At 35.6% G+C, this 13,935-nt stretch overlaps 1 protein-coding gene across 1 annotated transcript in view; it reads right to left on the bottom strand.

The window, feature by feature from the left end:
- SMC1B (structural maintenance of chromosomes 1B) overlaps positions 1-13,935 on the bottom strand; it is a 71,149-nt gene that overhangs the window by 36,919 nt on the left and 20,295 nt on the right. Inside the window, exons 5-11 of the mRNA XM_038550230.1 lie at positions 11,502-11,740; positions 10,796-11,054; positions 9,749-9,889; positions 5,842-5,924; positions 5,055-5,262; positions 2,362-2,547; positions 832-1,011 (exon numbers count right to left, since the gene is read on the bottom strand). Coding sequence (XP_038406158.1) covers positions 832-1,011; positions 2,362-2,547; positions 5,055-5,262; positions 5,842-5,924; positions 9,749-9,889; positions 10,796-11,054; positions 11,502-11,740 — 1,296 coding nt within the window. The remainder of the gene's footprint in view (positions 1-831; positions 1,012-2,361; positions 2,548-5,054; positions 5,263-5,841; positions 5,925-9,748; positions 9,890-10,795; positions 11,055-11,501; positions 11,741-13,935) is intronic.

The raw sequence follows: 13,935 nt of genomic DNA, 5'->3' as shown, positions 1-13,935 counted from the left end.
TAAGGTATGAAGTTTAGATTCAACCATATTCTATTCCAGATGGTACTGTTTTTTCAGCTTACTATTCCCTGCATTTTATTCTCTTGTTCAATGTGTGTAGTTTTTGGAAAAATTATCTTTTCATAAATTACTAGCTAGTTAACGACATTTTTCTGAATCTGCTTTTTGTTACATCATATTAAAAGGGCAAAGCATAAATAGATCTTTCTATTCACTTTTTTGAGTAACAATCATCCAGTCTATGGGAAAGGAAGCAAATAACTGTTTCTCCGGTTAAGGAGAAGGGATGGAATAATCACATGTATTCAAATAGACTCCATATTTTAAATTTTTGCTATATAAATTTTAAAAATATTTTAAAATTGAGTTACCATAAAAATCTTGATGACCAAACTATAGCTAGCAGAACTGCTGCTATATATAAGATAAGCTGCTGCAAACTATATAAGATAAGCTTATCTAATATAGTTTATAAATACTGTATGTAGTTCATAATCTAGCCAAAATACCATTTTGTGATTTAACTTGCACTATTTGAATTTTAAAAATTCTAAAACATGATATCAAACCTATAGAAAGATAATCAAGTCCATGGAAAACCAAGAGCACAAATTCAAGACATTGGATGATTTCTGTGAAAATGTGACATCTATTCAAATGTTCTACACATCCTAAAACAGCGAAAATTCTAGAAGTGGAATAATAGTCAGAAGGTTAAAGTCCCTGAAATATACTTGATACAAATAAGACAAAGCAGATTAAAATTTTGAAATAATGAAAACAAGATACAGTCTAGAGGAGTTACCCCAAAGTATGATCTAAGCCTCTTACTTTCCGTCTCTCAGGTCCACCGAATGCAATATGCCTTGCTTCTTCCACAGTCTCACAGACAAGGCCATTTCCACACACAAACTGAATTACTTTCTTCAGCTGAGGAAAATGAGTCTTTATGACATCAATCACCATTTTACAGCCTTTAATTTCCCTTAATCTTTCATTGATTGGCTTAATCTAAAAGGTTAAAAAATATTTGATATATTAGATACTCTAAAATAAAAACCAAACAGTACATCTCCCAAAAGCATACATACTAGTAAAAAAAAAAAAAAAAACTACAGAATGTACTTATACATAGTAAAATTTTGACCAGAATCTGATGAATTATATCCCAACAGTGGCTCATGTAATATTTAAAGAAAACACACTTCAGCAAAAAACAGAAGACATAATTTACAGATTCAATTCTGCCACTGACTAGCTGGGACAAAGCCATGTATGAGAAGTGTTCCATACTCTCAAAATCAGAAAATCTAGTGGGAAAAAATACCTATTTACATATGTGTCAAAAGAATAGCACGTCATGGAACTCAGAAAATCATGTTAGGCTTAAATGACCAGGAAAGCCTTCAGACCCTCTTTGACATGACTTTTAATTTTTAAGCTGGGTTTGTAAATAGATTTTTTAAAAAAAGATGTTTGCAATGATTACTGAAGAACAGCAGGCATGACCTCATTTTTATGAGAAGAAACCAATGAGAACTAACGACAAGCAGGGCTGACAGTCAAATGCAGGGCAGTGCATGTCTGCTCTAACCACTGCTCACGTCGCCTGCAGTTCAGAGTCTTGAAAGCTGGACCAAGTGGAGCATTTTCTTTAGTAGGCAATAAAAAACCAGTAAAGGACATCACTTGTGATAATGGCAAAATTCCTGCTGCAGGAATTTACTCTGGATACTCTAAGGCCTCTTCATGCATATCTTAAGGTCCCAAATTTTGTCTGCTCCACCAAGGGGTGATTGCATAATTAACAGTCGAAACCCAGGGTTGGCATTTCATGGACAGGCCATATGTTTTAACTGTTCTATAGTTTGCTATAGAACAAAATAAATTGCTGGTAGGTTGGTGTACCACTAGAGTAATATCCTCTAGGTCATCAAGGTAGAATTACGGCAAAACTAAATTAGGAAGAAATGATATTAAATCAAGAAATTTTATTCCTGAGGCAGTGGCTCAGTCAGTTAAGCATCTACCTCTGACTTAGGTCATGATCCTGGGGTCCTGGGATGGAGCCCTGCTCAACAGGGAACTTGCTTCTTCCTCTCCTCTGCCCCTCACCACTGCCAGAGCTCTCTCTCTCACTCTGCTCTCTCAAATAAATTAAAAGGAAAAAAAACTTAAAAAAAAAAAAGAATTCTTATTCTTTGCCTACTAATATGTTAACACCTGCTGATTGAGTGACTAACAGGCATCCAAACTATGACTTTTTTTCAATTACTACCATAGTTTTAGGTAATAAAGACATACTTTAAAAGACAAGATTTTATCACTATTAAGCACTAATAAGCATTACAGATTTCTTACATCAAGGTAATCTAGAGCAAGGAATGTCTCTGGTTCAGCTCTTTCTTCCTTCAGAAATCGAATACAATCTTTTGCTACCTTTTCAGAGGTTACAACAATGGCAACCATGTACCGGCCAAAGAGTTTAGTAACAGCCAGCTGGTATTTTTTATGAATAGGATGACAGAGGTCAAGTAGTCTTCCAAACTTAGCAGGTTTCAAAAGAGGAGAAAAACAAACACGTTACTAAGGAACATATAATTCATTGTTTCTTAATATAACAAAGAATAGACCAAAAATGAATTTTATAAAATTATAAACATATTTGAACAGAATCTCATTCAAATGGACATAGGTTTCATCATGAAGTATCAATTTGGGTGTCACACTTCACCTAAGAGAAGAGTAGTGAGGAGGGACTGCCTTACCAAGGTATTAAAATATAAGGCTATGGTAATTAAATAGCATTCATCCACTATCTTAGTTATTAAATAAGAATCAATGAAGTACCTACTACATGCAGGTACTCAGCTAGACATTGTGTGAACATTATAGAAAAAAAAACAGACACTCTGACTTCACAAAGCTTTTAGTCTAGTAGGGAAGAAAGATACAAATAATCAATAATTACAAGCATGTACAAAATACAGCAATAATACACACTATGATAAAGCAGACAGTGCTCTGAGAGTGTGTAACAGGGACCAGGCTGACCTGAGAAGTTAGGGGAATCTTCCTATGAAGGAGTGTTACCTGAAGTCTCAAGAATGGCCAAGAAGTAGACGCAACATCAACACCTTTGCTACAAAATGTCAGAACATCAACCGTCCTGTATCAATGTTCCCTAGAATACTTGAAGATTCAATTTTACATCTTTCTACCTTTTTTGCATGATAATTTCTACTTCAGGAATACCAATTTTTTATGATAGCCCATCATTGTAATTAATATTTATTATCCTGCTCTTTGTTTTTTCCTTCTCCATTCACCTGTAATTAACTCCAATCTTACTTCTAGGTCAGTAATTTGATTTTCACCTATGTAACCCATTCCTTGCTACTTGCAATTTCTTATTAGTTCAGTAATATTGCTTGTTCTTGATTTGTTTTCACAGTTCTGTTTTACTTTTTATCTTGTATTAGTTCATATGTGAATCTGGTTTTAGGAATTCAAGCTCTTATTAAATTGCCCATAGCACAAATTACTTAGGGGGGGGATTTTGTTCTGTAACCTTCTTCCAGACTAGGCTCTTTGACTTCTAAATGCTTCTAATTAATTAATTAATTAATTAATTAATTTATTAAATGCTTTTTAAAATCATCCTTTCTTTTTATAGTCATATGGACCTATAGCTGCCATATTGAATCTTTTCCCCTTGTTATGTTTAAGGTGGGCAACTCTATTCCAACTTTGAAGTTGCTGAGGTGGATAACTGTTTTTGATTGCCTCACCCAGAACTGAGACAGTTATCTCCTCTGAGCAACAGGTGACAGACTAAGTATTTTCTGTTCTAGCTTCTCAGTATTTTCTGATCTAATTCCTATTATCTAAGGGCATGGAGGACAGCAAGTGAGACCTGAGTTGAGGCTGTGTGTTATCTTTTGTCTGAACACCTGAGTTTTACCCTTTGAGTTTTTAATTAATATCCCTTACCAAGTTTCTTCTATGGGGGAGTGGGAGAGAAATCCCATTTTTGGGAGAGGGCTTTGAATTGGCCTTCCCTTCCATCTAAGAAGATCAGAGGTTCATGCTCCCTGATCCACAAGTTTTTTAACCAAAAGGTAGCAAATACATATGTGTTTATTTCTTGCTAGGTTAAGGGATACTAGGTGAGAACTCTCAGGAAGTAATTGATTTGTTAGTTTTCCTTCTGCAGAGTTAAGAACAAGGAATGTTATCGTTTAATCTTTTTTTTTTTTAATTATGGACTGTCACCATTTTCTGAAGTTCTGGCATTAGATATAATAGCCTCTTTTATTTTTTGGTTGTTAAACTCATTTTTAAATGAGTTTTGCTATTTTCTTTGGTACTGGGGGAAGGATTCTGTGACTGAGCCTTCCTCTTTCATCACGATCTAGAAGAGCGGTTTCAGAACAGTTTAAGTGGTTAACAGTATCAAAAGCTGGAGGTAGGCCCTCATAAAATAAGGACTACACAGTGTACACTGGAGCTAGTGACAAGAAAGTCAGATGCCATAACCCTAATGCCAGAGGAAATAATTCTGTGAAGTTGATACCCTAATAGGTTAGATATTGCTATATTTGAGCTAATGAAATACATTAGCAAAGTAGATACACAGACTTACAGAATAAAAGTTCATTGTTTCAAAAGCATGCCAATGATGTCTACTGAAAATATATATATATTTTTAAATTCAAACTACGAAGAATATGTGGTTTGAGGCTATCCACCCGGGGTGGGGTGGCCAGACTATTTGATGGCACCCATGTCCTTTGGTGATACTGGTCATAATTTAGACTTTCTGGGTAATATGTTCATGTCAATGATTGTCTCCCATAATTACTTATCTATAGACACTATTGTATTGGAATTTTAAAAAAATTTTGTTGTAATTATTTACTATTATGTTTTAAATATAAATTATCAAACACAAAAGTAAAAGATTTCTGAAATAATTCTACTTCCTAATGACGATAATCCCAAATAAGAAAGATTAGCCTTTTTGTTTCAATTAACTATTCATTTCTTATTACCACAGAATCTGGGTAAAGCCTTTTAAGGTGCTCCAGAACCTCTGCTCTCTTTTGCTGACGAGTTCCCTCATGGCTATCAATTCCGGCATTCTGCAATTCGCTTCTAATAAGATTCAATTCCTCATTAACTTCAGACATTCTTGATTTTGTGTTTTCAATTTCACCCACTAGGGTTTCCTCTTGCTGTTTTTTCTCTTTCAAGCAATCCCTACATAATAACAACAATAAATTACATAGCAAAAAGAAAAAACAAAATTTAATTACAAGATATAATACTCTGTGGTCTGGCATCGCAGGGGAATGGAATAGTGCTTATCAATTTTAAATGATGAAAAATACAATAAAATGAGCCTAGCACTAGACATGGACAAAGAGATTTTAATCATTCTTTGTTGATTCAGAAGATACATACTTCTGAATACTGAGAAAGTAAGGATAGACTGTTATAACCAGAGTAGTCATTGTGGCTTAGTAATAAGTAAACACCAATGAAAAATAGAAGTCCCAGTGGCAGGATACTTAGGTCACATTAGCTTTCGTGACCTAACTTTTATTATAAAATATCAATACCAAAATTTCATCATTTAAAAGTTTATATTTTCAAAACTTAAATACTGTATTTACTTATGTGATTATAATTTTTAATTATCTATGATGAAATGGAAAAAACTGGAGGACTGAGAACATTAGGATACAATCACTGGAAGCCTTCATTTCATGAATATCCCACAAATATACCAGGATCCCTGAGATATAAGAAAGCCACAAGAACTCCTCCTATACCCACATGCATGTTTTTGTATACTCCTCCAACTTCTCTATTCGTTTTTTATGATCTTCTATCTGTTCTTTTATTTGTTTTAGATTTTCCTAAAATAGGAAAAAAAGAAACTTAAAATCAGTACTAGCAACTCCAAACAAATACAATTGACTATTTTTTCACTATATCCCTAGAAATTACTATAGAATTGTAAGGTGTGCTAAATTTGAAGTATGTCAAATATAACTTTATGAAAACACTCTAAGAACAAGGTTTAACTCTGAAAAGGCAGTTAGGGATAGAGCTTTATGCTTACAAGCTTAAGGTTCAAATTCTGGCTTAGCCATTTACTAGGTCTCTGTGGTAACTTCCAGCTCTAAGAGCTGGTTTTCAAAGGTCTCACATATTTCATGTGTCCCTCAAACCAATTCATTCAATATTTACTCCCTAGCTACCATGTAGTAGGAACTAGAGATATGATAATGAACAGAAGGGGTGCGTGAGTGGCTCAGTCATTTGAGCATCTGACCCATGATTTCAGCTCAGGTCATGATCTTGTGGGTCCTGGGATTGAGCCCCTTATCGGGCTCAGCAGGAATTTGGTTGGGACTCTCTCTCTCCCTCTTCCTCTGCCCCTGCCCCCACTCATGTTCATGCTCTCTCTCAAATAAATGAACAAATCTTTAAAAAAAAAAAAAAAAGAACAGCACAGAGTCTCTGTTCTCAAGGGCAGAGGGCTGGTGGGAGGAGGCAGACAAATGCACAGCAATTCCAGGAGAGTGACTTGGTGTTACAATTACATAGAAAGCTGGAAGGCAACAATGGGTTTTGGGACTAAGCCTTTACAGAAGCCTTGTTCCATTCACTTTATCACTAACTAAGTACAAGTGTTGTGTTAACCTTCAACTGGTTTCACCTCTAACCTTTCCCCTATTCACCCTGTGTACCACAGCATGATTAACCTTCCTTATTCCATTACTAAGTGATCTAAAACCAGGAGTGTACCAAAGTAAAAAAATATAATAGTTTTTTAGTGTATACCAGGAAAGAGAATAAATGCCAATTTTCATGTGAAAAAGGACAAATACATTCTATAAAGAAACTATGTCATTTTATTCATTTGTAATACAAATTCACTGAATGAACACTGTACCACAGTTATAACACTAACCAACACATGGTTCCTTTTCTCTAGGACTCACACATTTCAAAATGAAAGTCCCCATACTGAAATTCTATTATCTCACTTATCTTTCATTCAAAGAAGTCCTTCTACAAAATGTCATCTCTGCTACTCATGATTATCAAATAGTTCACCTTCCTACTTATTAGTATTTTCATCTGCAAACTCACAACATGACTAAACTGAGAGGCAGTACAGTGTAGGGTTGAAAAAGTTTATTCTGGAGACAGTGTTTGGAACCAAATCCCAGTTCCTCCACTTACTAGTTCAGTCAAGTTAACCATCTTGTGCCTTGATTCCTTCATCTGCAAAATTCATCAGTTCAACAAATATTTATTATCTGCTCTAGATAAGGAACTATTCCAGGTACTTGGGATGTATCAGTCAACAAAACAGACATCCCTGCTTTTGTGAAGTTCACATTCTAGAGGAGGAAGGTAGACAAATATAATATACAAATTAAATCATGTACTAGGGGGATCCTTGGGTGGCTCAGCAGTTTGGCACCTGCCTTTGGCCCAGGGCATGATCCTGGAGTCCCAGGATCGTGTCCCACATCAGGCTCCCTACATGGAGCCTGCTTCTCCCTCTTCCTGTGTCTTTGCCTCTTTCTCTCTGTGTGTATCTCTAATGAATAAATAAGTAAAATATTTAAAAATAAATAAATAAATAATGTACTAGGACAAATGTTATGGGAGAAACAGAGCGGGGTGAGGGGAACAGAAGTGCAGTGGGGACTGTAATTTTAAACAGGGCCATCAGGGTACGCCTCACTGAGAGGGGGGCATTGAGCAAAGACTTGCAGGAAGTGAGGGAGTCAAAAATGAAGAAATGTAGGGAAAGTATGTTCCAAGTAGAGGAATAACCAGTGCAAAGGCCCAAAGACAGAAATATGTCTGCTGTGTTCCAGAGGCCAGTAAAGGGAATAAGAGGGAGACAGCAAAACATATTTCAAAGGTAAATTGCCATGGGAGAGGTGAACAAATCAGGCAGGTCTTCGAAGGGCATAGACTTAAACTTTATGTGGGATGGTGAGCCACGGGAAGACTTACAAAAGAGCAAGTTTCATGATCTGACTTAGATATTAAAACCATTTCTCTGGTGCTGTCCTAAGACTGTTGTGGAGAAGAAGAGTGGAAATGGGAAACTAACAGGCTACTCCCGGTGGCCTAAATAGACAAACAAACAAAAAGATGGTGACTTGGGCCAGCAGAAGTGGACAGAAGTGATACGATTTTTGGTATACTTTGAAGGTGGAGCCAGCCGAATTTCTTCAGAGTCAAAAATGGTTTCTAAGTTTTCTGGTCTAAGCAACCAGTAAGATTGAATTGTCATCACATAAAATGAGAAAGATCAATATGCGGGAGGCATTTGAGTGTGAAGATCAGAAGTTCAGCTTGGGATTTAAGTTTGAAATGTCTATTTAACATCCAGAATGGAGATGCTGACAAAGCAGCTAAATATATGAGGTTGTGAGCAAGAAATACAAATTTGGGAGTCATCAGCAGATGATATTTAAAGCTATGAGAATATAGATCACCAAGGCAGAGAATGCAGAAAACAGGAAAAACCAGGATGAGAACATAACAGTACTAATATCTACTTTACAGAGTTGTTTGAGGATTAAGTAAATTGGGTTCAAGGCAGGGCTGTAAACATGGAATATACATGGTCTGCACAAAAAAGCACTACATTATAATATTACTGCTGTTACCTCTGGAGAATGTCAAATCCGTTTCCAGAGACATATTTCATTTTGAAATGTCAATCCTCAGCTTCTTCATCTGTACCCTACAGCAAATACCTATTCTTCAGAATAGTGAAACATGCAGGAGCTAATGAATGCAAAGTGCCTAGCAAAGTAATCAATAAACATTTTTCCTCTAAATTCCAATCCACTTATAAATCAAATGTATGTATAATTCAGAACCACTTCCCCTTTATGGTTCTTATCAGAAATGGTCCTGTTCTCAGCATGGCCCACTGACTCCATAGAGTATCACGAGTTGTTATTACTGTTGAATTGCCACAGTAATAATTTTACAGGCCAATGCTCAGTCTTTGGAAAAGGTGGTCAAGAGGCACAGAGGGAAAGACCAACTACTTCATATATCATCGCACTTCCTTTCACCTTGTTCAACCTCCCCATGTCTATGAGGTAGACACATCTGTCCTCATCATACACATGAAGAAATCAAAGCTCAGAGAAGTTAAATAGTTTAGTTATTTCTCAAGATTACACCAGTCAGTGACAGAGCAAGACTGGCAAAGACTGGCAGGAAGCCATGTCTGCCTTACTCAAGGGCAGAATACAATCATGCTGTCTTGCTGGTCACTTCCCGTGTAGAGAGGGCATGAAGCTCCTCCTGGACCATGTCCTTAATGTTTCCACAGGACTTTGCACTCACCTCTATTACGACAGTTGTTTGTTTTCTCTCTTTTTCTGTCCTCCTTCTCACCTTACTGGACTAAAATAGATGTAAGAACAAAACCTGTATGGTCTGCCCATACTTATCACTACAAAGATGTGTAGAAAATATTAACACGAATGAAGGCACTGTCTACTTCCACCTTAGACCACAATGAAAGAGTACCTGGATGATTCTAAGCAACAAAACAGGGAGTTCAGCACTTTTTAAATTGATTGTTATGTTTAGTGTAAACCCATTTATATATCGAAAAGTTGATATGAAAAGAGAATATACTTTCACTGAAAATAATTCCCAGTCATGACTGCACAAACCAAGGTACCTGAACTTCTCCATGCCTCCGCCTTTCAAATGCCAGTCTCTCTTTGTCCGCCTTCTGTTCCCAGTGCAGCTTTTCCAACTGTTGGGTCATTATAGCCACTTTCTTTCTTACTTGTTCCTTAAGTCCTTTGTAACGATCCAGCTGTAGAAGGAGCATCTAAATATTACTAACTCACAGAAGAAGCGTGAGAGGGAAATTTTAAGATACCATTTACTAGCAGATAATTAATCTTATCAAAAGTTTTACATAAATTAGAGGGATAGTTGGTCATCTTCTCAGGTAAGATAATGTGAACAGAAAATGAAACTCTTCTTATTCAAAACTGCTCAGATAAGTAAGGTATTCAAAACTAGCTTTATAACATTTCTGTAAGAAATTCTTAGAAGAAAAAGGGGATTGATAGTCCAAAAGCAAGAGGATTTCAGATAAAATTGCATATTTATATATAGTTATTTTAGTATATATTGTGATGTAAGATTATCATAAAATTAATGAAAGATAAGTGACAAAAAATTCAGTTGAGAGAATTGTGAAAACTCTGATTACAAATTTTTGTTTATCTACTACCAATTTATAATTAAATTTTTTACATACCAAATTGGATATTAATTCACCACCACATTTATACTACTTCAATCAATCAACTTCCCTCCTGCCAATTAAGTGGTCATGTTTCTTCAAAGCCATGTATATCTTATTTTTAGTTTTTATAATATTTATAAGGAAAAATGATTACTAAAACATAGGAATATTATTAATTATCTAATTTTTATTACAAAATATTACCATGTAGTCTTGTTAAAGTATTTTCTAGGACTTTAATTAATGCATAAGGTTATATATAATACCATCTAATCTTATAAAGTAAAAATAGCCTAGCCTAAAGATTAAATTTAGATTCTATATATAGGCTATTTTCAACCCCCATAATTTAGATGAGGATTGTTTGAAAATAATCTCTTAAAATATCAGAGGACATTCTTTAAATTGTTTCTAAGAAGATCAAATAATAGAAATGACAATGTTCTCATTCATTAACTTGTTCACCTGACTGGCTTCTAGTTCAATGTCTCGCCCCTTGTGTAAGATTTCTTCCTCAACCTGCTTCTCAAAACTTCTCCATGCACCATCTAAATCAACCAGCTCTGTCTCCAGGGCTTTTATGTCATCTTCCTGTTTAGAACACTGTTTCTCACTGTCCTTTATTGATTTCTTAGCCACATCTAATTTCTTGAGGTGGTGAGAAGTATTTTCTTTGGCTTTAATGTATTGAGGCCTTTTCTGATTTAAAAGTGCTTCAAGAGATCTAAAAAGAAAATAAAGTTTGCTTTAAAGTAAATTAAATCTATACTATATAAAGGAAGGAAGTTCTTTTGATCAAATCATACATTTAAAAATAAATTCTAGGCAGCTTACTAAATGTAACTTGGTGTTCTTGATCAGAAACAGGACACTGAGGAAATATCAGAAAATATAAGTAAAGTATGGTCCTTACTTAATAGAAGTGTCTCAACACTGGTTCATGAATTCTGACAAATGTATCATATTATTAATGTGTAAAGTAGCAGAAATCAAGTGTGGGGAATACAGGAACTCTTACTATCTTTGTAATTTTTCTGTGTATCTAGAAGTATTCCAAAGTAAAAAGTTTTTTAAAAAAAATCAACTTTCAAAGTGTCATTTATATTTTTACTTTTTCTATCAATGTACATAAAATCCATCTATTTATTAACATCTACTTGTAAAAACTTACTTTAATTCTTTTTCTGTTTGTTGTAGTTGTCTGGTTAGCATTCCATGTTCCTTCTTCTTGGCTTTCACTGTGTTTTCATGACGAGAAAGAGACTCCTTTGTGACACTCAAGTTCCTACTCACATGCTCTAACTCAGTGTTCAGGAAATGAATTTTCTTCTCATTATGATATAGCTGGAAAAGCTGTAATTGTATCTTATTCATTTTCAGTTCTTCAAGCAGACTCTGATAACGTTCTGCCTATAAAGCAGTATAATTCAACAAGAGTTAAAAGTGAGTATATTTAAGGTGACCTTTCATAAACTCAGCAATAGTACCATCTTTAAGGAACGAAATTATTTCTTATTCTTCTATCATTTATTATTCACAAGTTATTAAATTTATGAAACAAATTACTTATGTCATCAAGAAATAGAATTGTCAAAAGTAGCATTATTTTCAGAAAGTTTCTGGATACACTTATATAATAAACTGGTACACCAGTAAATGATTTTGTTTTCATATACTAAGTGATAGGAAACCATAGGATATGGTTTCCTAATATGTAAATTGAAGGAAGTTATAGGACTTGTAATATCCTTAGCAACTTTATTTTTTTAAGATTTATTCATTTGAAAGAGAGTGCATGGACACCCAGGTGTGCATGAGCAAGGGAAGGGGCAGAAGGAGAGGAAGAGAGCAGATTCCCTGCTGAGCAGGAGCCTGAGGAGGGGCTCAGTCGCTCCACCCTGAGATCATGACCTGAGCTGAAATCAAGAGTCAGATGCTCAACCAACTAAGCCACACAGGCACCTCTCCCTACCAATTTTAGTTTTTTAAAAAAGATTTTATTTATTTATTCATGAGACACACAGAGAGAGGCAGAGACATAGGCAGAGGGAGAAGCAGGCTCCCCACAGGGAGCACGATGTGGGACTCTATCCTCGGACCCTGAGATCATGCCCTGAGCTGAAGGCCAGATGCTCAACCACTGAGCCACCCAGGTGCCCCTCGCCCTAGCAACTTTAAATTCAAGAATTCCAGGTAAAATTCCTGCTATAAGAAATTAAAATTTTTTTTCTGTTAATAGACAAGAATATTAAAATTCTAAAATAGGGACGCTTGGGTGGCTCAGTAGTTGAGCATCTGCCTTTGGCTCAGGGCATGATCTCAGAGTCCCAGGATCGAGTCCCACATCAGGCTTCCTGCACGGAGCCTACTTCTCTCTGCCTATGGCTTCTGCCTCTCTCTCTCTGTGTCTCTCATGAATAAATAAAATCTTTTTTAAAAATTCTAAAATAGATGTAAAATTGAAGAATTTTCTTAGCATTTGTACTATTAATAAAGGAATAATGGGCTGCCTTGAAGGGAAAGCTCCTAATTAATGATGTATTCCAAGTAACAACTAAACAACCATTTGCCATGACATTCATTGTAAAAAATAGTTAGGAAATTCAATGACTGTCCTCATAAAGTTTAAAGTTCTGCAATTCTACATTTCTGTAAACTGTTTCAGTATATTATGAATATCATAGTCTTTCACTGACACCACCTCTCTCCACTAACAAAACGAAGGACATATACACACATGTAAAAATAAGAAAAACAGAGAAACATCACAATGAGAAACATATACACCTTTCATTTATTTCTTCAAATATTAATGATTGTCTACTATGTGCCAGGCTCTTCTTGCTGGTAATGTAGTAGAGAAGATGGAAACAGTCCCTGCTCATATCAGCTTATAAGCTAGTTGTTCTAATGGTGGGGAAGGGGGAAGCAGAGAATAAATAAGCAAATAAAATAAACAAGACAATTTCATACAGCAATATATGTTACAAAAGAAACAATAGGGTAATGCAATAGTACCAGGGAGGGGTGCCAACTTAGATTGGGGTTAGATAGCAAATGTCCACCGGGGAAAGTATCTTTTTTTAACAACAACTTGAATAAAGAGAATTGACCATCCAAATGTCAGGCACATGGCTATCTAGGCAGGGGAAACAGGAAAAGCTCTGAGCTAGAAACAAGCAAAGTATGTTCAATAAACAGTAAAGATTAGTGTGGTGGGAGAGTAGAGGAAACTAATTTAGAAGTGGGTAAGGGGCCAGATCAGAGGTTGGGATGAAGACTAGAGGGAAGCACTATACTGACAGACATTTTATGCAAGAAAAAGACAGAATCTGATTTGCATTTGACAAAGATCACTGTAAGTGCAGTTATCAACCATAAATAAGGCACTATACCAGGTATTGTGAAGGGCACCAAGAAAATACCACAGAACAACAGTATTTGCAAAGTGTGTCTATGGCCTCCTAGAAGTTCCTGGTACCTTTTAGAGAGCTCCAGAGGTCAAAACTCTTTTCATAATAAGTAAGACTTCATTTGCCTTTTTCATTGTGTTGACACCTGTACTGATGGTAGGTAAAGCTGCTAGGCCTCAACATAAATAAGCT

This window comes from Canis lupus, chromosome 10 (genome assembly GCF_011100685.1).
Source record: "Canis lupus familiaris isolate Mischka breed German Shepherd chromosome 10, alternate assembly UU_Cfam_GSD_1.0, whole genome shotgun sequence".
Classification (NCBI taxonomy): Eukaryota; Metazoa; Chordata; class Mammalia; order Carnivora; family Canidae; genus Canis; species Canis lupus.
This window is presented reverse-complemented; position numbering and strand designations above follow the sequence as displayed.